General features: G+C 41.5%; 1 protein-coding gene across 1 annotated transcript; it reads left to right on the top strand.

Annotated features, from left to right (window-relative positions):
- On the top strand, nt 1-23,901 carry LOC100345552 (zinc finger protein 717). The gene is made up of 4 exons (XM_017339248.3): nt 1-297; nt 19,342-19,468; nt 19,713-19,805; nt 21,777-23,901. The coding sequence occupies exons 1-4, from the start codon at nt 283-285 to the stop codon at nt 23,735-23,737; spliced, it is 2,196 nt and encodes a 731-aa protein (XP_017194737.3). The 5' UTR covers nt 1-282; the 3' UTR covers nt 23,738-23,901.

The raw sequence follows: 23,901 nt of genomic DNA, 5'->3' as shown, positions 1-23,901 counted from the left end.
GCCCAAGCGCCTCTGAGTTAGGAACAGAGGAAGCTCATTCAGTACCGTGAGGCTGCTCTGACTGCTCTGATCCTTCCCACACAGGCACTGCCTCTAGCTCCACACTGCAATCCCAGGCAGTTTGCAAACACACACCCAGAGCCTCCCACCCGCTGCTGCTGCGCCTCTTCATTTGCTGCCTGTGGGTCCCACGTGCTGGGGACTTTCTCTGCCCCACACTCTACTTTGCTCCTCTGTGCCCGGAAGAAAGAGGACGTGCTCCCTGGACTTTCCACAGCAAGTATGGAGAATAAGAAGGTGCGCGGATTCGTGTCGGGGGAAGGGGTGGGTGCTAGGGCGGCTGGCGGCTCCCAGATATGGCTCACTTGCTTCTCAGTGATCCTGGCAGCTTTTCCGTGCAAAGTCAGGGCTGGAATCCGGGCTGTCCCGTCTCCCATAGCCGCTTGCAGCCTCCCAGCGCAAGAACAGTGGCAAGCTACCTCGCCCAAACTTTCCTTAACGTGCTTTATTTTAGAGTTATAAGGGGAGGGTTAGCGGATTGGGGAGCTGCACAAGTAGGACAGGTAAGAGCACAGCGAAGATCAGCAAGATTCCTTTTCTCTAAATATTTAAATATATTTATTTAAATATAAATAAGGCCAGTTCTCACTTTGAGTGGATAGACTATGCCATCTGGTCGGGCCTCCTGCTATATCCAGAGGCCATTCCAGCAGGGGGGTCTTGATAGCCTTCAGCAGAGAGCCCGAGGGGGAAGGGGGTTGGAGAAGGAGGATCAGACTAGAATCTGCTCCACGGCCTGCATCCTGCGCTCGCTGGCCCGGTGGGGTCCCTGTGGGCACAGCTGGCAGCTGGTACCCTAGTGTTCAGTTTTCCTTTTCCAAGCCAGAGCAGTATGAAGGGTGTGCTGAAGCTTTGTGGATTCACCTCTCTTCCATGTTTAGTGGACACACTTTCTTTCAATCTTGAATTTGAGGCCATGAAATCATAGCTGTTGCTTTATTTGGCTGCTTTTTAATGTCTGTCTTCAGCCCTTCTTTCTGTTAGCAAGGATGTCAACTGTTATTACTGTTAGGAAAAGAGTTGCAGATTGGTGCCTCCTCACACAGGGCACCACAGTGTTAGGAAAAGAGGTGCAGAATAGAGAGCAGGCAGTGTGTGGATTTACAGCCAGACCAAATTTATTCAGAGAAAATAAATTTGTAGAGGTGTGTGACCAACTGCCTTCATGTACATTGATGGACTATGTGGCAGGATGCCCGGATCCCCAGGGGCTGTAACTTTTATATTTTAGGAGGGATTGGCATGGGAGTGGAGATAGGGGGCTGCAGGTGGAGGGGAATTCCTGGACTGGATGGGGCTTTGGGTACTTGGAAAAGAATGCAGGGTGGGGTATGAGGGCCATAGGGTGTGAGACTCAATTGAGATTCAAGGGCAAGGAATACATTCCAATGTTTTTTTTAAAGATTTATTTATTTGAAAATCAAAGTTACAACACAGAGGGGGGGGGCCTTCCAAAAATGGCCAGAGCTGCAGCTGCCCGGATCCAAAGCCAGGAGCCAGCAGTTTCCTCTGGGTCTCCCAGGCAGGTGCAGGGGCCCAAGGACTTGGGCCATCTTCTACTGATTTCCCAGGCCATAGCAGAGAGCTGGATTGGAAGTGGAGCAGCTGGGTCTCGAAAGGCACCCATTTGGGATGCTGGCATTTCAGGCCAGGGTGTTAACCCACTGCACAGAGCACTGGCCCTGTGTTGATCTATCTTTTGAGCGATGAGCAAGAATGGCTTATATCCTTGTTCCATCAATTACCTGCCACTGATCTCTTTGCAAAGTGAGCTGAAATTAACACAGTCTATCTACTGTGTGGGTTAACTGGAGCTATTTTAATCTGGAACTGCATAAAGTGGAGGACCATAAAAGCATAAATATAGAAAAGTAATACTTTTTCTCTGCCCAGTTCTTTATAGTCACCCAATGATCCTCCAAGCTGATTATCTTACAGTCCATACAGTTTTAATGAAGAGCGGCCATTACTTGCCTTGTTTGGGGTTCCATGTTTAAGCCTATGACATTTTTGACATGTGAGGATATTAGTTCTATAGTTTCATAATGACTGTGGTCTGTGGAAGCATCTATACAAGTTGTTAATGTGAGGAAGGGTAAGAAAGAAGAGAGATGACAAATAAGTGCATACCTCTCTACAGAGTTGCCTGCATAGTGGAGTAGAAGGTGTGACATTGAAAACTATTTCTGACTTTCAGGATAATGAAGTTTTCACATGCATAACTGTGTTTCAGTGATTCATGTGTTGTGGTGTTTCACGGATTAGTAATTGTTGAGCACAATGAGGCCATCTAGGAAGTAAAAATAGAAAGTGAGTCCTGGATAGTGTCCTTAGCTCAGTTGGAAAGTGAATCCTGGATACAGCCTGGAACACCTTTTGGGAATCCTATGTGGGTGGCAGGGACCCAAGTTATTAGGTTTGGAATAGCTCAAGTTCTGGCCTTTTGTACCCTCAGAAGGAGAGATAGGAAAAGGAGACAGAGACTGACCTCAACAGAGACAGTTTGCTTTCTTGGAAGCAAAGGGGGGTGCAGCCCATCTCAGGAGAGGGCTGTTAGCAGGTGAGTCAGGACAGCAGGATTTATCTAGTGAAGAGGGAATTTTTCACTAAAAGGGGTGGGGAGGTATAGAAAGCAATTGGGGAAAAATGGATGTCTAGCTTTTCTGTTTCACAGGATGCTCTGTGCCACTTATCAGCTTTGCTATTTGCATTGCAAGGAGACATGAAGTGTTGGTTTGGCAACTTGGGTCTCCACAAAGTTGAGGAAGTGGGTTAAGAAAAAAGAGAGGAAAGGATAGGTGGGACAAGTCCTAAAGGACTTTTGGGATATCTGCTGCCTTTCCCAGGCCTGTTCATAGAAAACTGGGATAGAAGTGGAGCAGCTGAGACTTGAACTGGTGCTCATATAGAAAGGTTGTTTTGCAGGAGGTAGCTTAAACCAGTGTGCCACAGAACTAGGTCATCCACAGACAATTTGAAGTGGAAGTGGTGGCTATGAAAGTGCACTCTAGAATTACAAGGGAAATGGAAAGAAGTTTCTTCTAACTCCAGTAGGTTCTAGGGGCCTTTAGTGGACATTGGCTCTGTCTTGGCCAATAAGCAAAGTAAAAGAAGTCAGAACTTTAGCTAACATTTTACTTTAAATCAGAGGTGGGAAACAGCCAGTCCATGAAATCATCTGTTCTGGCCCTGCCAAGGCAATTGCATGTGGCATTGGATACTCAATCTACAGCATATAATTTTTAATTTGGTAATTTTGTGTGATCCATGAATGATGTCATAAATATACAAATGATCTTGGCAGGAAAAAAAACATCCCCACCCCTGTCAAATGTTAATGGCATATCCAAGGCAGTTTACAAGTCTGTTTAAGTGGGAATGAATGGCTGCAATTACCAATCCTGTGGAAGACAGACACTTCTAGACAACACATCCCAAAGACATCAATTCTGTTTCTACATACTGTCAAAGATGTCAATCATGTGGTTGAAAATGTCTTTATTACTTCCCAGAAAGAGAAATACGAATCCTGTGTGATGAGAAAGGTGTGTGTATCAAAAATAATGTTGCTACTGTTGGCTTCAGAACCTGGTTCTGGAACAGTCTTAAGTGACATGTGGAGATGCATGTTTATGGCCAGTGTGCATGAGGTATGCATGTGCACAGTTTGTACAACTCATGTGTACAGATGTGCTTTCCTAGATGTGCATGATGTGGAGATTCTTCAGTGTCTGGTCTTTGTTGGGGTAGATGAAGAGAGGATGCATATGTGGGAGGATTGTAAAACTCAAAACTGGTCTCTGAATATCAGGGCTATCATGAATGGCATTTCTTTAAAATATGGATTCCCCCATCTACTCTATTGGGTGACTTAGCTTTGCAAAGTTCATTTCCAGTGAAATACTGTATTTGAAGGTTTTTGTAAGTCTTTTTCTTTACTTGATTCAGGTGCATTTCACCTGGATTGTGTACAGACCAAAATCGGCTTTGTATAGACAACAGGAAGCTGTCTGTTGATTTTTCTGAGTGACCATGATGTGCTGCTGCCCCCCAGTGGCTCCTAAAACCTGTGGTGGCTCTTGTCTGAGCATCTGTAAGCCAGAAAGATGGAGTCTCCACAAATTGAGGTTTCCATTTTTTTCTTCCCTAACTTTCTTCTCCACTTTTTCTCTTTGCTGTTTCTGCTGGTCTGCAATGGGGATGATGGCCCAGCTACTTGGCCTCTCCTTGGGAAGACTGCTTCCCTGGAAAGACTCTTTCCTGGGAAGACTGGTGGACTCACATTGGGCACCTTCAAGTAGACAAACTTGTCTTACCTTCCAATGTTTTGGCAGTGGAGTGAATGCCACTATGTTAACAAGTGTAGGTTCCTAGGGAATTTGATGGAGAAAAAGGGGTGAAGAAACTCATCCATCCCTCATTTCATTGCTTTTCTCATGTTTCTTGACATGATTTTCTAGCTTTTCCATTGATTCACATCTGGTAGACTACATGTAATTCTGTTTTCCTAACTGTCAGCCCTTGTTTTTCAGAGAAGGACGAAGGTGTTATTAGTTACCATAAAGCATTTCAAGCAGCTGTGTTTTCCTTGTGACCGCAAGGCTAAAAAGCTGACTTCTCTTGGGACCTAACAGGTTTGCTGGGTGATTATTCTGGGGCTCGCATTGAGTACTAGACATAGATGTCCTGTGTGACTGGTTCACAGTCATGTTTCATCTTGGAAGAGCTTTGCTCATTCTCTGAGTTCCTGGTTGGGTTACACCTGCCCATAATGGGAACTATACCATTGTTTGGCTCACATGAGCAGTTTTCCTGGATCCTGTTGAGAACTGATGAATTGATGTTTTTTTCAACCCACATTATAGTTTGAGATTTCTTTTCTTTTCTTAAGAAAACTCTCTCTGAGCTTTTCTGCCCCTCTTCTGAAATTGGTGTGCTTCTATCCTCTATAATCACAGACATGAGTACCTTCTTCCCTTCTGTTTAGGATGTTGAGAAGAGTAACAGAGACATTTCAGCTATCTCCACTGTCAGCACATCTTGGCTGTTTCCTTAAAGTAGGCACTGGGTTCACTTGGTTGCACTAAAAGGGATCTGCCTATTGATAGTGTAACTTTACAATAAAAGTCATCTTAAAATCAACCTGCCTTGTAAACCTGTCCTCTGTTATTTTGAAATATGTTGTAAGTGTGACTTTTATGTCAGTGTCTGTAAGCTGGAGACTTCCCACTTAAGACAGAAGGCTGCTGAGGGATTGCACAAGTGTAGCTTTGCTCTGTTATTTGTATGTGGCTCCTCTTTTACCCTTTTCCTTTTCTTGTAAGAATTAAGCATTTTATTTTAAAGGCAGGTTTACAGAGGAAGAGGGAGACAGAGAAGGATGAGGATCTTCAATTTGCCAGTTCACTCTTCAAATGGCCACGATGAACAGGATTGAGCCGGTTGAAAGACTGGAGGCTGGAACTCCATCCAAGGCTCCCATGTGGGAGCAGGGGCCCAGATACTTGGATCATCTTCTGCTTCTTCCCCAAGTGTATTAACAGAGACAAATCAGAAGTGGAGCAGCTGTGACTTAAACTGGCACTCACGGGGGGCAGCATTTTGGCATCATGGGCTAAAACCACTGCCTATAATTCTAGCATCTCAAATAGGTGATGCCTTATATCCCTGTTGCTTTACTTATGATCCAGCTCCCTGCTAATGGTCTGGGAAAAGAGTAGAGGATGGCTCCGGTGTTTGAGTTCCCCCCACCATTGTGGGAGATCTGGATGAAGCTCCTGGTTTCTTATTTCCACCTGACTCAGCCCTGGCTGTTGTGCCCATCTGGGGAGAAAATTAGCAGATGAAAGATCTCTCTCTCTCTCTCTTTCTTTCTTCTAGGATATATTTATTTATTTGAAAGGCAGAGTTTCAGAGAGAGAGGGATCTTCCCTCTACTGGTTCATTCCTTTGATGTTTTTTATTTATTTATTTTTTTATTTATTTGACAGGCAGAGTTAGACAGTGAGAGAGAGAGACAGAGAGAAAGGTCTTCCTTTTGCCATTGGTTCACCCTCCAATGGCCTCCGCAGCCAGTGCGCTGCAGCCAGCACTATGCTGATCTGAAGCCATGAGCCAGGTGCTTCCTCCTGGTCTCCCATGCATGTGCAGGGCCCAAGTACCTGGGCCATCCTCCACTGCCTTCCTAGGCCACAGCAGAGAGCTGGACTGGAAGAGGAGCAACCAGGACAGAATCTGGTGCCCCAACAGGGACTAGAACCCAGGGTGCCAGCCCCACAGGTGGAGGATTAGCCAAGTGAGCCATGGCACTGGCCCCCCTGATGGTTTTAGTAGTGAGGGCTGGGCCAGGCCCACACCAGGAGCCAGGAGCTTCATCCATGTCTCCCACATGGAGGCAAGAGTCCAAGTACTTGGACCATCTTCTGCTGTCCTCAGCCCATTAGCAGGCAGCTGGATCAGAAGTGGAGCAGCTGGGACATGCACTGGTGCTTATATGAGATGCCAGCAATGCAGGTGGCAGCTTTACCTGCTATACCACATTGCCATCACCTCTCTGTCTCTCTCTCTCTCTCTGTATAACTCCAACTTTCAAATAAATGAATAAATCTTCAAAGAAACTGGCATTCATATGGGATGCCATCATTTGAGGCTGTGGTGGTTTAACCCACTGTGCCACAATACCAGCCCCATCATTTCCCTTTTGTTGACTTGTGTGTCAAGATTTTGGAGATGCCTACTGAACAGGTGTCAGCATTGTGTTGGGCTGTCATTTGTTGAGTGGGAGATAGTGATGAAGGCAAGCTGTAATGCGATCAGTGGCTAAAGATGCTATGTGTTGGGACTGAACTGGATCAATCTTTTTATTTCCTCAAAAGTAAGTACTAAATGAAATCCTCTCAAGGCTAATGTGATACAAAGTAACTATTAGAAACCAATATTCCTTTCTTCTTTCCTAACAGATTCAGCTGGTTTTTGTGTTTCTATCTTTTAATTCAAATCTGTATCAGACTCCTAGAGCAGGGAGAAGCTTTTTAGTCCAGTCAGAACCCATAGATGTTACCCATTCCTCTCAGAGCATCAAAGCCACAGCTCTGCTAGTAGCCTGGCTTTCATTGTGTGGTGGTGCCATGCCCACATGAGGATGCATTCTTCACACAGGAATACATCTGAGGGAGAAAACGTCAGGTAGTCTCTTTCTTGAACTGAAATGCATTTGGATCAGCACATTCTTAGATTGTGGTCAGCAGGGTGGAGAAATTTTGTATAACATGCTCCTGCCTTGTGGAGTGCTCTGTGTTGTGCTTCCAGTGTACACACAGGGAGCCAATGGCAATGTCTGTGATTGACTGAAGGTGTTTGTGCAGCTCTGCTGTGTCTGAAGTTCGCCTTGTAACCATTTCCAATTAGAAACCAAGGTGCAAAGTAAGGAGGATCCTGTCACCCTGAAACCATCCTGGGTTTGTGCCCTTGCTCCTATTTTTTTCCTTCAATACCGAAGCAGCCCTAAACAGTGTTATACTGGGTTGCACTGGTACCTTTGGTATTTGGGTGCTTGGAAAGGAAGAGAAATGATTTTTCTGCAGGAAAGCATTAGGAGGCACTAGACAAAGTTAGCAGTAGCTTTCTTGGTTCCATCATATGTCAACTTGAGTCATAATATTCATGACCAGCTTTTTTTTTATTTTATAAAACTTTTTTTTTTTAATCAGAAAGGCAGAAAGACAGGAATTGTGTGTGTGTGTGTTTGTTTCTTTTTAATTTTATTTTTTATTTTATTCTAGGAGTGATGTTCCATCAGCTGGTTCACTCACCAAATAGGCAGAACAGCCTGGGCTGGGCTAGACTGAGGCCTAGAGCCCAAAGCCAGATCCCTGTTGTGTCTGCAGAGGCCCAAGAATTTGGGCCATCCTCTGCTGCTTTCCCAGACCATTAGCAGAGAGTTGCATGGGAATTGGAACCACCAGGAAATGAACTGGTACCTATAAGGTATGGTAGTTCTGCAGACTATGATTTTAACTTGCTGTACCACAGTGTGAACCCTTTTTTAAATTACTTTTTTTTTTTTTTACTTATTTGGCAGGTAGAGTTAGAATTGGATAGTGAGCGAGAGAGAGAGACAGAGAGAAAGGTCTTCCTTCTGTTGGTTCACCCCCCAAATGGCCGCTATGGCCGGCGCTATGCTGATCCAAAGCCAGGAGCCAGATGCTTCCTCCTGATCTCCCACACAGGTGCAGGCACCCAAGTACTTGGGCCATCCTCCACTGCCTTCCCAGGCCACAGCAGAGAGCCGGACTGGAAGAGGAGCAGCTGGGACTAGAACCCGGTGCCCAAATGGGATTCCAGTGCTGCAGATGGAGTATTAGTCATGTGAGCCACGGCGTTGGCCCCTAAAATACTTTTTTAAGACATATTTATTTACTTGAAAGCCAGAATTAGAAAGAGGGAAAGACACCCACACTCTCACCACACACAGAGATAGAGAAAGAGAAAGAGAGAGAAGTGAATCTTCCTTCTACTGGTTCACACCCTCTGTGGTCACAACAGCCAAGGCTGGGCTGGGTCAGAGCAGGAGCCAAGAGATTCATCCAAGTCTCCTGTGAAGGAACAGGGCACAGACACTTGGGCTATCCTCTGCCACTGTACCAGGAAGCTGGATTAGAAGTAGTGTGGCTGGGACATGAACCACAGCCCATGTGGGATGCTAGTGTCATATGCAGTGGCTTTATTTAATATGCCACAATGCTGGCCCCACATATGCTGGAAATATAGTTAAGGGATATTAAAAGGCCTGCTTATTGCCATTAGATGCCATTCAGGCATGCCCTACAAAACCATTTTGAAGTAGGTAACATTTCTCACATGATAGACTGGCAGTCTACAAGACTGCTCCAAAGGCAGAGAGCTTCAGGGGCATGTGGGGCACTGATGTAGAAAGGGAGTGAGGGGTGAGGGAGGAGGGGAAAGCCAGAAGAGAGGTCAGGAGGAATTCAAAAATACAAAGAGGACACGGGTCATTTGTGTAGATTGCCAGAATTAACATTTTATCTTTTAGGGTTTTTATTTTTTTTAATGATTTTTTTTTTATTTTCTTGAAAGTCAGAATTACACAGAGAGAGGGAGAGGCAGAGATAGAGAGGGAGAGAGAGGTCTTCCTTCCACTGGTTCACTCCTCAGATGGCCGCAACAGTTGGAGCTGTGCCAATCTGAAGCCAGGAGCCAGGAGCTTCCTCCAGGTCTCCCACATGGGTGCAGGGGCCCAAGGACTTAGGCCATCTTCTACTGCTTCCCAAGGCCATAGTAGAGAGCTGGATTAGAAGTGGAGCAGCTGGGACTTGAACCGGCACCCATATGGGATGCCGGTACTGCAGGCGGCGGCTTTACCCGCTATGCCACACTACCAGCCCCAGGGATTTTTTGGTTTAAATAGTTTGATGTAGTTGACTCATTTTTCAGGCTTTATGTAGCTATTTTTATAAGCAGTAGAGAACTGCTGTAATTAAATGCAAAAAGACACTCCTAAATAAGCAGTTCACAATAAAGTTTTCATAAAGGGATGAATATGGCTGTGTGTGTGTGTCCCTTGCTAAGAGCAGAATTTTTATGACTGAATTTGAGGTCATTAAAATCAGTTTTATAATGGAAATGCTGACCACTTTTGCTGTGGTTACTTCTGGCTCACATTCTACTTCCTTATGCAGATAGTCCATATTTGAGTAGAGTGAAAAGGGGTGCAGACCTGGAATAATGTACATATGCCCTTTGCTTAAACCAGGGGACTGATGGACAAGTTCTTTGTTTCAGGTTGCATTTTTCTGTGGAATGAAACATAGCCATTTGGGTAAAGTGTCCTTTCTCCTAGAAGATGACTCCAGTGGTCTTGCTTGTCCATCCATCTGACATCAGAGGTGATTTCCAAGATAGTTGTTGGGCTATCTGGAAAAAAGGCTCTTCAGGGATGAATTATTTCCCCTGAATAAATAATACAAATAATAACAATAAAATGATGAAAATCATGAGCAATTGATTCCTATCCAGTACAGAATATAGAAAAAAAGATTCTGTTGTTTTTAAATGAAAAATTAGGAAAGTGGTTGTAAGAAGTAGGATGCAATATTCCCTAGGAAGGGGACTGAGACAATTCCCTTTAATTGCTCTTCCCTGAGGTAGTTCCTGATGATCATTGCTCAAGTACATACTAGTAATGATAATATTTATAGACCAATTGTAAAGGGCCCATGTGCGTCTTACATATTAGTTGTCTACAGATATGTTCCCCAAGCTGTTTACAATAAAAGTTTACAACAGAGGAGAACATTGGCATTGTCTGCTGTCTTGGGCTAGAATCTGTGCATTTATTACCCGCTTACCACCCTCACTCCTGTTGTGTACCCCTCCTTCTTTTTTGGTCACTCTTGTATCCAGATTCCTGTATAGGTGACAAAGTTTTTTTTTTTTTGTTTTGTTTTTTGTTTTTTTTTTTTTTTTTAAGATTTATTGATTTATCTGATAAGCAGAGACGGACAGGCATCTTCCATATGCTGGTTCACTCTCCAAATGGCTGCAATGGCTGGAGCTGGGCTGATCTGAAGCCAGGAACCAGGAGCCTCCACCAGTCCTCCAATACAGGTGCAGAGGCCCAAGGACTTGGGCTATCTTCTACTGCTTTCTCAGGCCATAGCAAAGATCTGGGTCAGAAGTGGAGTAGCCAGGACTTGAACTTGTGCCCATATGGGATGCTGGCATGACAGGGGTGGTTTTTACCCACTGCACCACAGTGCTGGCCCCTTGATGTGAGCTTTGGCCAACCTATTGGTCTGTTCACTCAGTCTAAATTGGAGTTGGCTAGTTCATGCACCCATTCCAGGGTTAAGGGGGCCCAGAATTGCCCATGACTGGCTCCTCTTTCTTGCTCACTCAAGAGATGGACTCTTCTCACAGGTCCCAAGTGTCTTTGCTTGGTCCTCTTTCCCTGGTTCACTAGTGAGCAGGCTGATTCTCAGGTAGGCAGGAAACCTGTTGGGTCACAGCAGCCTCTGGGTCAATGCTTTGCTCTCATCTGTGATGCAGTTAAAGTTTTCTCTTAGATCCCAAAAGCCTTCAGTAGGCGGTGTGATTTTATACTGCGATGTGTCTTTACAATGGCAGGTATCACTGAGGACTCTGTCCTCAGGAACAGCTGAACTCACCCAGGCCTGAATGGAGTTCCAGGATCCTGGCTTCAGGCTGGCACTTTCCCAGCTGCTGTGGGCACTTAGGGAGGTACCAGCAAATGGAAGAAATCTGTCTCCTCCCACCTCTCTCCTTGCCTTTCAAAGGAAATGAAAAAATAGTTAAAAATTAAAAAAAAAAATGTTTTGCCTTATGTCCAAAGGAAAAAAAATTACTGCTGCTGTATGTAGAACTCATTGTACACTTTGCAAATACTCACAAACCTCAGCTTAATGTCTGTGTGATCACTGCTGTCTGGGCTGCCCACTTTGGCTCCCATTCTGTGATCCATGCCTTTCCATCATCTGCAGTTCACTGTGAGTGCTCATAAATCACCAAACTGCCTCCCAGCTTTATATCCTTGTGTTCTTTATATCCAGCTTGGCCATAATCTCACTTTCTTCAGCAGCATGCTTATTTCCAAGATGCTTCATAGGCAAAGAGATTGTGAGGTCGTTGATTTTCTCTGAGCCTTCCCCCTAAGAGGTTTATTTTATGAAGCTGATTCTGGGTGATTGGTCACAAGTTGGGGTGCAGAGGTTGCTATTAGAGGAATAAGGCTGTCACTGCCCTTTGCACTCTGTCCCAACCCTGAAACCCATGCTTGCCTTTGAATTCTGCTTTTGGAGCACTGCAGTGATTCAATAAAAGAAGAAAAAGCTTTTAATGTTTAAACACTTATATTTATTAATATAAAGAGAGCAGATTCCATGTATTTAATGGATATAATTCTCAGAACATAACCATACTTCTTTGCCTATTTCCTCCTCCTTTCTTCATTTCTGTTTTTAATGATTTAAGAAGTTGGCTTTATTTCTTAACCTTATTTTTATTCTCTCTTCTCCAGTCTTCCTGTCCAATCTGGTACTTTTAGGTTTTTATTTTTTCCCTTTCTTTCTCATCCACTTTTTTGTCTATTCTGACCCCAGTTCCAAAGAAGCAATAGTGAATAAAAATCATGAGCTATTGATTCAAAGACAGGAATTCTATGTAGTATGGAATAAAGAAAAAACAGATTCCATTGCTTTTAAAGTTACCTTTATATTTTTTTCTTTTTATAATGTTTATTTACTTGAAAGGCAGAGTTACAGAGAGGGAGAGACAAAGGCAGAGAGAGAGATCTTCTATCTGCTGGTTCATTCCCCAAATGACAATGTCCAAGGTGGGGCTAGACTGAAGCCAGGAGCTTCATTCAGGTCTCCCACATCGGAGCAGGTGCCCGAGCACCTGGGTCATCACCTGCTGCTTTCTCAGGCTCATTAGCATGGAGCTGGATCAGAAATGGAGTAGCCAGGAATCAAACTGGCACCCCTACGTGATGCCAGCACTACAAGTGGCAATCTTTACTATGGCTATGCCACAGCACGAGCCCCAGATTCTATCTTAACAAAAGACAATACAAAATTTTTCTACATGCCTTTTCCCTGTGGCTATACCATTGGGAATTTATTTCTTCTTATATAATGTGACTCACATTAATTATTTCCATGTTTCCTGATTAACATTTTCTATTGGTTCTGGAGGCTGACAGGTTTGGAGGCCAGGGAAAGAGCACCTGTTTTCTGTTCAGTTGTGCTGAACTCCATGGAAGCTATATAGAAAGTTTGTGGGCAGGAAAAGTGAGATTGGAGGCATGAGAAAAGGCAATGAAGAGGGTGCGTATAGAGGAAATAGGTGCAGGACCATATTCACAGAGAAGTTTGGTAAGAAAACTAAGTGTGATCAGAGAGCTAAAAAGAAGAAAAGAAAGCTTGGAAATCAAAAGAGATGGTAAATTGGGAGCATCTGAGGGAATTCTGACTGATCACACATACATATATTGAAGGTGTGAGGAGACAGGGTCTTGCATTCATATGGGTGTAGAGTCTCTTTGGAGGAAAAATTTGATAGGCTAAAGCCAGGAGATTTTTCTGGGCCTCCCATGTGGGTGGCAGGAACCCTAGTACTTAGGCCATCTTCCTTTTCTCAGCCCATTGGCAAGGAGCTGGTTTAAAAGTGGAATAGCTGGGACTTGAACTGGCACCTATACAGGATGCCAACTTAATGAGTGGCAGCTTTGCCCATTGTGCCACCACACCAGATCCCCTCTGCCTTTCAAATAAGTCAATCTTTAAAAAAGAATAAAAAAGATGTAAAGTAGTAAAAGTCATCATGATTGAGCATTGGGGAATCCATTGAAATGATCTACTTTTTAAAAGATTTATTTATGCATTTGAAAGTGTCATAGAGTGAGAGAGGGAGAGATTGATCTTCTGATTTGTTCACTCCCCAGATGGCTGCAATGATTGTGGCTAGACTAGACTGATATCAAAAGCCTGGAGCTTCTTCCAGGTGTCTCACATGAGTGCAGGAGCCCAAGCATTTGGAACATCCTGTGGTTACTTTCCCAGACACATTAGCAGGGAGCTGGATCAGTTTGGAGCATTAATTTCTGTGATACTGCCCTTGCAGTTCAAGTATACAAAACCCACCTGGCACAATGTCCCATTTATGGGTAGGCCCAGTATAACAGTTTCCAACTCTCCAAGGTTTGGGCTAGATGGCCCAAATGGACTGTAAGATATTAGCCTTGTTTGTTCTTCACAATGTGTCAAATAGTGTCATTCAAGGAGGATGTTATCCATGTGATTTATGCTTGTATTCCCATTGAAAAAATTGTGTTTGCTGGCAAAATCAATGAGGTGCCCATGTATATCCTAGAAGTGTCCTTTCAAAGTGAAGGCAGAGACTGAGGGGCTTTTGGAAAAGCTTTGAATAAAAGTCTCCACACTTGTAATAGTTGAGACACATCATTTATCTAATGAGAGACATCAGATACATTGGTATTAGATATAAGGTACAGTAGACATATGGGTGGCACATAGCATTAAGATTTTAGTAATCTAACATGAGGTGCTATTTTTTTTTCCAGATTTAATGGATAAAATTGGGCTGCCACATAGGGAATAGTTGAAATAATCACCTTTTTGATAATTAAGTCTAGGGTAATAAATGTTAATGCTTGAAGACCTTGAGTTTTTTTTATAGGGCCATCTTAATTATTTTAGTTTGTGATCTATGAATTCTTATTTTCTCTAGCCAAGTAACTTACAAACTTTCTGTAACTCTGCCTCTTAAGTAAATAAATAAATCTTTAAAAAATTCTGCAAATATTTAAAAAAAAAAAGACTGACCTCCCTCAATTTGCAGAATAAAGTCACTGCTACCAGATTAGAGATGATACAGGAATTTGAACAGCACAATTATTACATTATACATAGAAAACTGACCAATAGCTGTGAGCCAAGAGTCAATGGCCTGTGACACTACCACTCAGATCCTCAAGAAGTTGATAATTTCAGCCCATCCTCATTTAGACAGGAAAAGGAGTAAAAGCAGGAGCTCCATGACATGATCATGTTTCTCTCTTTGCCTAGTTTGTGGAAGAATCCAAATTAAAAAAATAAATGAATAAATAAAGTTTTGTTCAATTTACACAAATAATTGGATGGAGTGATGAATCGATAAATTTCAGTAACTGGGTATAGAATTACCAGTTAGTTCAATTTTAAATATTCACATGCATTTCAGACAGCACTCACTCTGTTTTCCAGCCATATTAATCAACTTAATGTATTAGAATATTTTTCCTTATTGTGAAATATGATCCATTGATGGACCAAAATTAACTTAGTAGGTAAGGTCAATCATCATTTTAAAGGATTAAAATCCTTTTTTTCAGGAGTATTAATACATATGAATGTATTATGCATTATGTACATATGTATGTACATAATATTATGTATTATGTTAAAAAGAGTCCCTGGAGTTTTTTTTTTTTCCCTAAATATTTGTAAGAAAGACTCTGGAACCACAATTTAATTATGAGAATTAATAAATAATAAATTTCACAATTTCCAAAAATTATTTCCACATTTTGCCAGTTATAGTATGTTGCTTTGAAATGTATATCTGTCAAACCAAGAATTAATAAGGAATTGGAGTATTATGTGGGTATCTCATGTAGTTAGACAAGTTCTGTTGTATACTCTGTGTCACAGGAGGCTGATTTTCCAGTAAATATATGGGTCATCCTCACTGCTTCCTAATGGAGGTCTGCATTGCTTTATGGGAAATGTAGCCTCATCTGCCCATGATGTCAGTAGGACAGAACCATGGAAACTCTCCTCTGGCTTCCTTCTTAGTGTGTGCCGTTCCAACCACTACCACCATCCCCATAGAATTCCTGGTGCTGGGCTTCCCTCCTATTACTCAAGAACTGTGTGGGTGATTTCTGTGTCTGTGAATGTCAGTGTGGAGGTATAAGGGAACTTGGGGATCAGTACAGGTGCCTGTCTCTTGCTGGCATAAGTGACAGTCATGGATCTGAGGTGTTAGAATCTGTCATTCAGATCCACCGTAAAGATCTTGGCTGGTCCAGGAAGAGACACCAGTGGTAAATCCTCAGTTCTAGAGCTGGAGAAAGAGTGAATAAGGTTGGGCTTTCAAGGATTGTTTTTTTGTCAAATGATGCAGTGTGACTCCAGGTGTACAGAAGGTAGTTCCAAAGTTACTACAGACAATCTGTCTCAGCCAAGATGGCCACAGGATGGAGATGGGTTTTCAGACCATTTTAGCTGAAATGTGTATGGGCTAACTGAACGTAGATTGTACCCCTGTCACTGTTTACCCATCTGTAAGATGAAGTATATTAGTAGTACTAGTGAAATGTCCCCACATTTCCTGAGAAACCATTGTGAGATATGTGCAGGCTGACTTACACTATGTGACAGTTGCATTTGTGGGGCTTATGGTATATCTTCTCCAAATGAATTTTCTAGTTTCCTGCACTGTGTAGACTGAGCAGCACTACTCATGTGAGGCTATGGAAGTTTATACAACACCTAGTTTCTAGCAACATGGACTTTTGGGTCCTGGCTGACAGTCCTATTTCCTTTGGAAGTGAGTAGCTTTTATGATACTTGAAGAAGGGAACTCCAGGAATAAGAATCATTTCTGACAGAATATCACTTGATGCTCTCTGAGACAATACCTTACTACTTCAGAGCACAGCAAAAAGTCACTGAAATGCAAAGATCCTAGATTTGCATGATCCTAGCAGTTATTAATCATACTGACCAGAATGAATACGATTTAGTTGATATTACCTTACCTCATCCATAAGTTATGGAAGACTGGTGATATTGGCAGTTCTGGACCAGCCTTCAAAAAAAAGTTGTGTATGGATTAGAAAGAAGGCAAGGGCATAGCAGATGTTTCTTAAATGGTCTTGAGGATGTGGCCTGTGGTGGAGGGACAACCCCTCATGTCTGAGAGTCACTGTCTACATTGCTTTCTACCACATGCCCATTACTTCATTCTGCTATCATGTTTTTCAGAAATGGGGGTCTGTGAAACCTAGTCTGCCATACACTTGGTATCTAGAGCCATGCTGCTGCCCTCTATATTCTAGGAATTCATCCTGGTAGCTCAAGGAATGTCTGTGAGGGTCTCTGCATGTAAAAAGATGAAATAAATTATATTTCAGGAGATAGATGGATTGAGTAGTGTCAGATGATTTGTAGATGCCTGGCATCCTAACTTTTGGATGGTGATTTCTATTTTGCTACACTTAATTAAAAAACACATTTATTGGGGCCAGCACTGTGCAATAGCGGATAAAGCTGCCACCTGCAGTGCCAGTATCCCATATGGGCACTGGTTCAAGTCCCAGCTGCTCTACTTCTGATCCAGCTTTCTGATATGACCTGGGAAAGCAGTGGAAGATAGGCCAAGGCCTTGGGCCCCTTTGCCCATGTGGGAGACCTGGAAGAAGCTCCTGGCTCCTGGCTCTTGGCTTTGGATGAGCACAGCTCCAGGCATTGCAGCCATTTGGGGAGTGAACCAACAGATGGAAGACTCTCTCTCTCTGCCTCTCCTTCTGTCTAACACTGACTTTCAAATAAATAAATAAATCTGTTAAAAAAAGAAAGCTTTGATTTTTCAGATTGCTTTCAGAAACTCACCAATTTCAAATAAGTATTTCTTTAGAAGACTGCCCTGAGCATGCCTTTCCTTTTGATCTTGATGTTATGTATGGATTGTGTGACATTAAAAGGCGTATCAAAATTTTCCCACTCACTTTCAGTAATTTCTTCTTGAAAGTCTTGACCAATATTTAGTATTCATGCCGCTTCAGAAAATTACTGTGAGCTTTTTCCTATTTTCTGAATAGTAAAACTACGCTGACTCAGACTTCATGTGCTAATAAGTTTCTTAAAATATAACAAAAATATGACCACATATAAGCAGAAATGTGAAACATAAAGTTATGATCTCCAATGAATTCATTTGTGTGAATTTAAAAGTCAGAGTTACACACAGAGAGAGGGAGAGGCAGGGAGAGAGAAGATCTTCCATCCACTGGTTCACCCCAGATGGCCACAGTGGCTGGAGCTGTCCCAATCTGAAGCCAGGAGCCAGGAGCTTCTTCTGGGTCTCCCATGTGGGTGCAGGAGCCCAAGGATGCATCTCTGTTACTTTTCATATTTTGTTTTGAGTGAAATGGGAAAATGTTTTTATAGCTTAGTTTTCTTGGAGAAAATAAAGTTGGTATAATGGAATCTAAAATTTCCAGCAAAAATGGCTAGATTTCATTAGAAAATGTATCTTGTTTTATGCTTTTACATAATAGCATTCTAGTGGTAGTTATTATGGGTAAAGATTCCTTGTATTTTCAAAAGTTAATATCTACATGGTTCACAGATATTTTGCCCTCTTCCTCCCTTCTCCATTACCTTTTGAATTGAGGTTAAAACTTTCAAGGGGCACAAAAATTAAGTTGCATATTCAGTTGGTTCAAAAAATATTGTTGAGTACAAATATTGAGGGTTTTTTGTTAATCTTTTCCTGGAAAATGTGTCATAAATACAATCATAACACTTGGTAGCTATAAAAATAATTTCAAACACAGTAAATCAGAAAAGGCCCATGTGGTTTTTGCTGCTATTGAATTTGCTTTAGGATATCTCCTGTGGTGGTTACGATTTATGGAATGCTGTCAATATTATTGAGCACTTAACATCAAGCCATATGCTTTTCAGACACTCCTGTTTAATCCCCAACACACTCCTGGGAAATGGGTACTATCCCCATTTTATAGATGGAAATTACCACTTATGGAATGCCTATCATGTGGATAGGCTTTTTTGCATAGCTTCATTTCTCACCTTCAATAATTTTTCTGGATGTGGAAAAGATTGAGTGTCATGGGTCAGAGACTCACTCCAGCCTGACTTCACAAATTCTGTAAGGTTTTCATTGCATTTTGACCATGTTCCTGTTTACAAAGTGCCAATTACATTTTTAATTGGGGAGGCTGTATCTTGAGCAGTAGTCTAATGGCATTCTACCAGGACCACCACTGCTTCTAGGATCCCTAGGAGAGCTGTGAAATAAGCAATCTGCTTGTCTTCAACCATGGGCATCTACAGGATGCTGTTAGTCATTATGGGAAAGGTTCATTCTCTTGCATTTTTCTCCCCCTTTACTACTTCCTCTAACAGTGTTGTTTATCTTTATTATGATTCTCTGTATTTCTGACAGCTATCTTGCCCTTGTGCTTAAGATGTTTTTTTTTTTAATAAAAAAGTGAGGCATGTAAATTTCCTAACATAATTGACAGTAGTTTGTAAAGAAGTTAAGAGGTCTTTGTGTCCAGTTTTCAGATCATCTTTCTTTGCTCTAGAGAGTGAAATATTAAACTGATCTTGGGGCCAAAAAAAAGAGAGAGAGAGAGAGAGAGAAAGAAAGATTCAATATTGTCCTCCTTTCAGCCTGGGTGCAATTCCCCTTGAAATACATGGCCCTTTGTGACCTGAAACCCATGTTTTCTTCCAGTTGGGGCATTTTTCACAGCCTGTAGGCCATAGGTTTGACTCCCTGCTGAGTGCTTCTGTGTGGCTGTCCAAATGCTCAACAAGTCTAAAATGAAAGCACATCCTTCCCTCTTCCTTCATACCCATCTGTAAGGTAAAAACCACCAGTATTTGTTTTGTGACAGTTGATCTGTTGACCACTAGTGTTCTACTACAGGTGATGATAACGTTTGAAGATCTGGCTGTTTACTTTACCTGGGAGGAATGGCAGCACATGAACAAAGCTCAGAAAATCCTGCACAGGGATGTGATGCTGGAGACCTACAGCAGCCTGCTCTTCTTGGGTGAGTGGCACCCATCACATGTCTAATGAACACATTGTCTTGCTATTTGAAAAATAAGTGAAGACTTTATAAAGTTTAATCATGTGCAGTTAGAGAATTTGTGTCCATGAATAATCCTAAGGTGTATCATCTAGGAAAGGATCCAAATTGGAACATTTGTTGCATAGCTCCTGAAATAAGCTGTTTTCCTTTAAATAACTCAAGATAGTGATTTCACAAAGTCTTACATTGTTTGCATTAATAGGACACTGCATTACCAAACCCGATTTGATCTTTAAGTTGGAGCAAGGAGCAGAGCCATGGATGGTGAATGAATTCCTAAATCAGAACCTTCCAGGTCAGTACATACTTAATGGTGAGGGAGACCAAGGCAGAAAGATTGCAACAGATGTTCACTGATGCTCTTTCCATGACTTTTTCCCAAGTGTTACTCCTGATGATATCTGGTTTTGTGCATCAGACAAGGGATTCTAGAGTATCTAGGGATGCCATTTGATCTCTAAATCTCTGTGTTCTTGATAAAGGCATCCTTTCATTAAAAAAAAAAAGTTCCAATCCTTTTCTGATGTTACTAAGGTTTTTTTCTAGGTTAGATACATTCCCCAAATTCTCTATATTTAATACCTTTTCCCTCATGCATTTATTCTTTTCTTCATTTCTTGTTAGTTGGGCAAGTTAGAAAAACTTCTTTCACATGAGTTACCACTCATGGTTTTGGCCAGGCACAGAACTTGCTATTTTATGGATCTCATGACTGAACCAATAAATCTGATCTCTGTCTCTCTCTTTTCTCTTTCTCTGTGCTTTTCCAAATAAAATAAGAAAAAAGTAGGTTGTTAAAAACATTTGAGGAGAGAGCCTGTGGTTGGCAACCTTCTGTTTCATTCTCTCTGTGTGTCTCATTCTCCATCTCTCTGACTCTCAAGTATGTAAATAAATAAGGGAATGCTAAGAGATGGTCAGAAGTAAGCCTCTGTGCTGTGACATCAGAAGTCCTGAAGTAAGCAGGAACTTTTATAGAAACATGAAAATAAGTGATCCTAAACTCAACAAGAAAGTCTTGAGATTCTGAATCCCAAGGTCAAGTAACCTCATGGTTTTATGTTGATTGTCTCAAATATGTAGTTTGAAGTATGAATTCTGTCTCAAAGAAAAAAAGATAAGATAGGAATAGGAAATTAAGATTTCTTTGAATATAAGAGACAGCTGATCAAAAGCCTCCAGAAACTCAAATTATCACATATGAGTGTTAATAGAAAAACCTGAGGGGAGATAACCAAGACTAGTGATTTCAGAATGAGCTAGAAAATGTATTTCAAAGAAGGCAAACACACTCTGGGTTGCAAAAATAAATTGTTTCAGCTGTTAGAGAGTGTATACCCGAGGTGGTATATTGCAATGTTTCTGTACCTGTTGTAGTTCTGAGAAGCTGAAGATGTTAGATTTCCTTAGGAATATGGGGAAGCTATCATGGAGTGCGGATAAAAGCAGAGTTTCTCATTTGAAAAATCCACAAGTGTTCCCCTGGAAAGACTGATCATGAGAAAACTATAGATTCAAATCTTGGTCCTTACATGTGATACTGTTTAGAGTACAGACACATTTCACTCTTCTGCACCTGCAAGAAAATGATCCAGTAAAGCATTCCCATATTTATGTTTGAAATATCAGAGAGCACACAACATAAACTTTTTAATAAAATTAATTAAAGAAGAAGGAAAGGTAAAAAAGTGTTTGTTAGGCAATGGGGGAATATATTTACTAAATATTTATCCATTCTTTAAAATCTTATAGTTGTCTCATCATTGTTAAGGGTAGAATGACAATGAGAAGAGAAAGATCATTTATTAGCTCATTTCCCCAATGCTTGCAACAGTGAGATCTGACTAGTCTGAAGCCAAAAGGCTGGAACTTCATCTAGTCTAACCTGATTTATCACAGGTCCCAAGCACATGATTCATTATTTGCTGCCTTCTCATTTATATATGCAAGAGCTTTAATGGAATCAGAGTAGCCAGGGCTCAAACTGGCACTATGTTGGGATGCAGGCACCCTAAGCAGTGAATTAACAAATCTAACCAGGAAAGCCATTTGCCATACTTGAATAAAATTAAAGTACTAAACGATTGTACAGAGAAATCTATTGGTACAACCTAATATATCAATGTCTTAAGGGAAAAAAAACAAGCATAATGAGTGTCAATAAGTGTCTTCTACTGATTATGTTACAATCTTCATTCCCCTTACATCAGTATTCCAGAAGAAAGTAATTATATGTGATTCAGTGATTTTTTTTGTCTCATTTCAGTTGCCATGAAGAGTGATGACATTATTAGGACCAACCAGGAAATTCGAGAAAAAAATGTTAAGCAGAATGTTATTACAAATAATAAGACATCAACTCCCAGAAGAGTTGAATTAAATAAAAGACTTAATTTAAATTCAAGTCATGTTTCAAAGCTGATTAACAAAAAAAGAAATTATTCATCAATGAAACCTGAGGAATACAACGTGTGTCACAATGTGTATCCCAATTGTGGGACTGATCAGCTGCAAGCTAGAGAGAAACTTGATGCCGCTAAGGTACCTGGGAACTCTGCCCAGTGCTGTGAGCCTCTTAGTGAGTATCACAAGATTCAGACTGTGAAGCCTTCATTTGAACATAGTGGACAAGGGAAAGACTTCAAAAGGAAGAAGATATTCTTTAGATTTGGAACGGTCCATATGGGAGACTCCTGTAATAAGTCAACTGTCACTGTTGGAAAGACAACTCAAATAGAAAAAACTCTTCATAAAAATGCTAACCTCAGTAAGCATCAACAAATCAACACAGGAGAGGAACTCTATGAAGATATGGGATATGTGGAACCTCTTCTTTACAAATCAGATCTTTTAATAAATCAGAGACAACATATACAGAAAAAACCCTACGCATGTAAGCCTCGTGGAAAATCCTTCAGGTCTAAGTCCTGCCATACCATCATTCACAGTACTTCCTTACAGGAAAACTCGCAAGAGTGTAATGAATGTGGAAAAGCCATATACCCGAAGGTAGATGATATTAGACATCAGGAAGTTCATACAGAGGACAAACCTAATGAATGTAAAGACTGTGGGAAAGCCTTTGGCAAGAAGTCACATCTTGTAATGCATCGGAGAATTCACACAGGGGAGAAACCTTATGAATGTAATGAATGTGGAAAAGCTTTTGGCAAGAAGTCATATCTCATAATTCATCACAGAATTCACACAGGGGAGAAACCTTATGAGTGCAATGGCTGTGGAAAAGCCTTTGGACGAAAGGCACAACTCGTAATGCATCAGAGAATTCACACAGGAGAGAAACCTTATGAGTGCAATGGCTGTGGAAAAGCCTTCAGCAGTAAGTCACAACTCAAAATCCATCAGAGAATTCACACAGGGGAGAAACCTTATGAATGTAATGACTGTGGAAAAGCCTTTGGCATGAAGTCACATCTCATAACCCATCAAAGAACTCACACAGGGGAGAAACCTTATGAATGTCATGACTGTGGGAAAGCCTTTGGCTACAAGTCACAGCTCAATATCCATCATAGAATTCACACAGGGGAGAAACCTTATGAATGTAATGACTGTGGAAAGGCCTTCAACAGTAAGTCACAACTCAAAGTCCATCAGAGAATTCACACAGGGGAGAAACCTTATGAATGTAATGACTGTGGAAAAGCCTTAAGCAGTAAGACACAACTCAAAATCCATGAGAGAATTCACACAGGGGAGAAACCTTATGAATGTAATGACTGTGGAAAAGCCTTCAGCAGTAAGTCACAACTCAAAATCCATCATAGAATTCACACAGGGGAGAAACCTTATGAATGTAATGACTGTGGCAAAGCATTCAGCTCTAAGTCACAATTCAAAGTCCATCAGAGAATTCACACAGGGGAAAAACCTTATGAATGTAATGAATGTGGAAAAGCTTTTGGCAAGAAGTCACATGTCATAATGCATCACAGAATTCACACAGGGGAGAAACCTTATGAATGTAATGACTGTGGAAAAGCCTATGGCAATAAATCACATCTCATAGTCCATCAAAGAATTCATACAGGGGAGAAACCTTATGAATGTAATGATTGTGGAAAAGCATTTGTCCAAATGTCAGACCTGAAGAAACATCAGAGAATTCACACAGGAGAGAAACCTTATGAGTGCAATGATTGTGGGAAAACCTTTGGTCAGAAGTCACAACTCATAGTTCACCAGAGAATTCACACAGGAGAATAACCTCATGAATGTTATGACTACAGAAAAGCTTTTTGCTGTAAATCACAACTCATAACACCTGAAAGCTTCTTTAATAAGGCTGGGTGAGTGTTGACAAATTCAGTTTCTTTTTGTTTGATAGGTCTTTACTTCACATTCAACATAAATGAGTACTTTGCAGTGTA

This window comes from Oryctolagus cuniculus, chromosome 12 (assembly GCF_964237555.1).
Source record: "Oryctolagus cuniculus chromosome 12, mOryCun1.1, whole genome shotgun sequence".
In the NCBI taxonomy this organism is placed as follows: Eukaryota; Metazoa; Chordata; class Mammalia; order Lagomorpha; family Leporidae; genus Oryctolagus; species Oryctolagus cuniculus.
The sequence above is the reverse complement of the archived record's forward strand: the minus strand, read 5'-3'. Positions and strand labels throughout refer to the sequence as shown.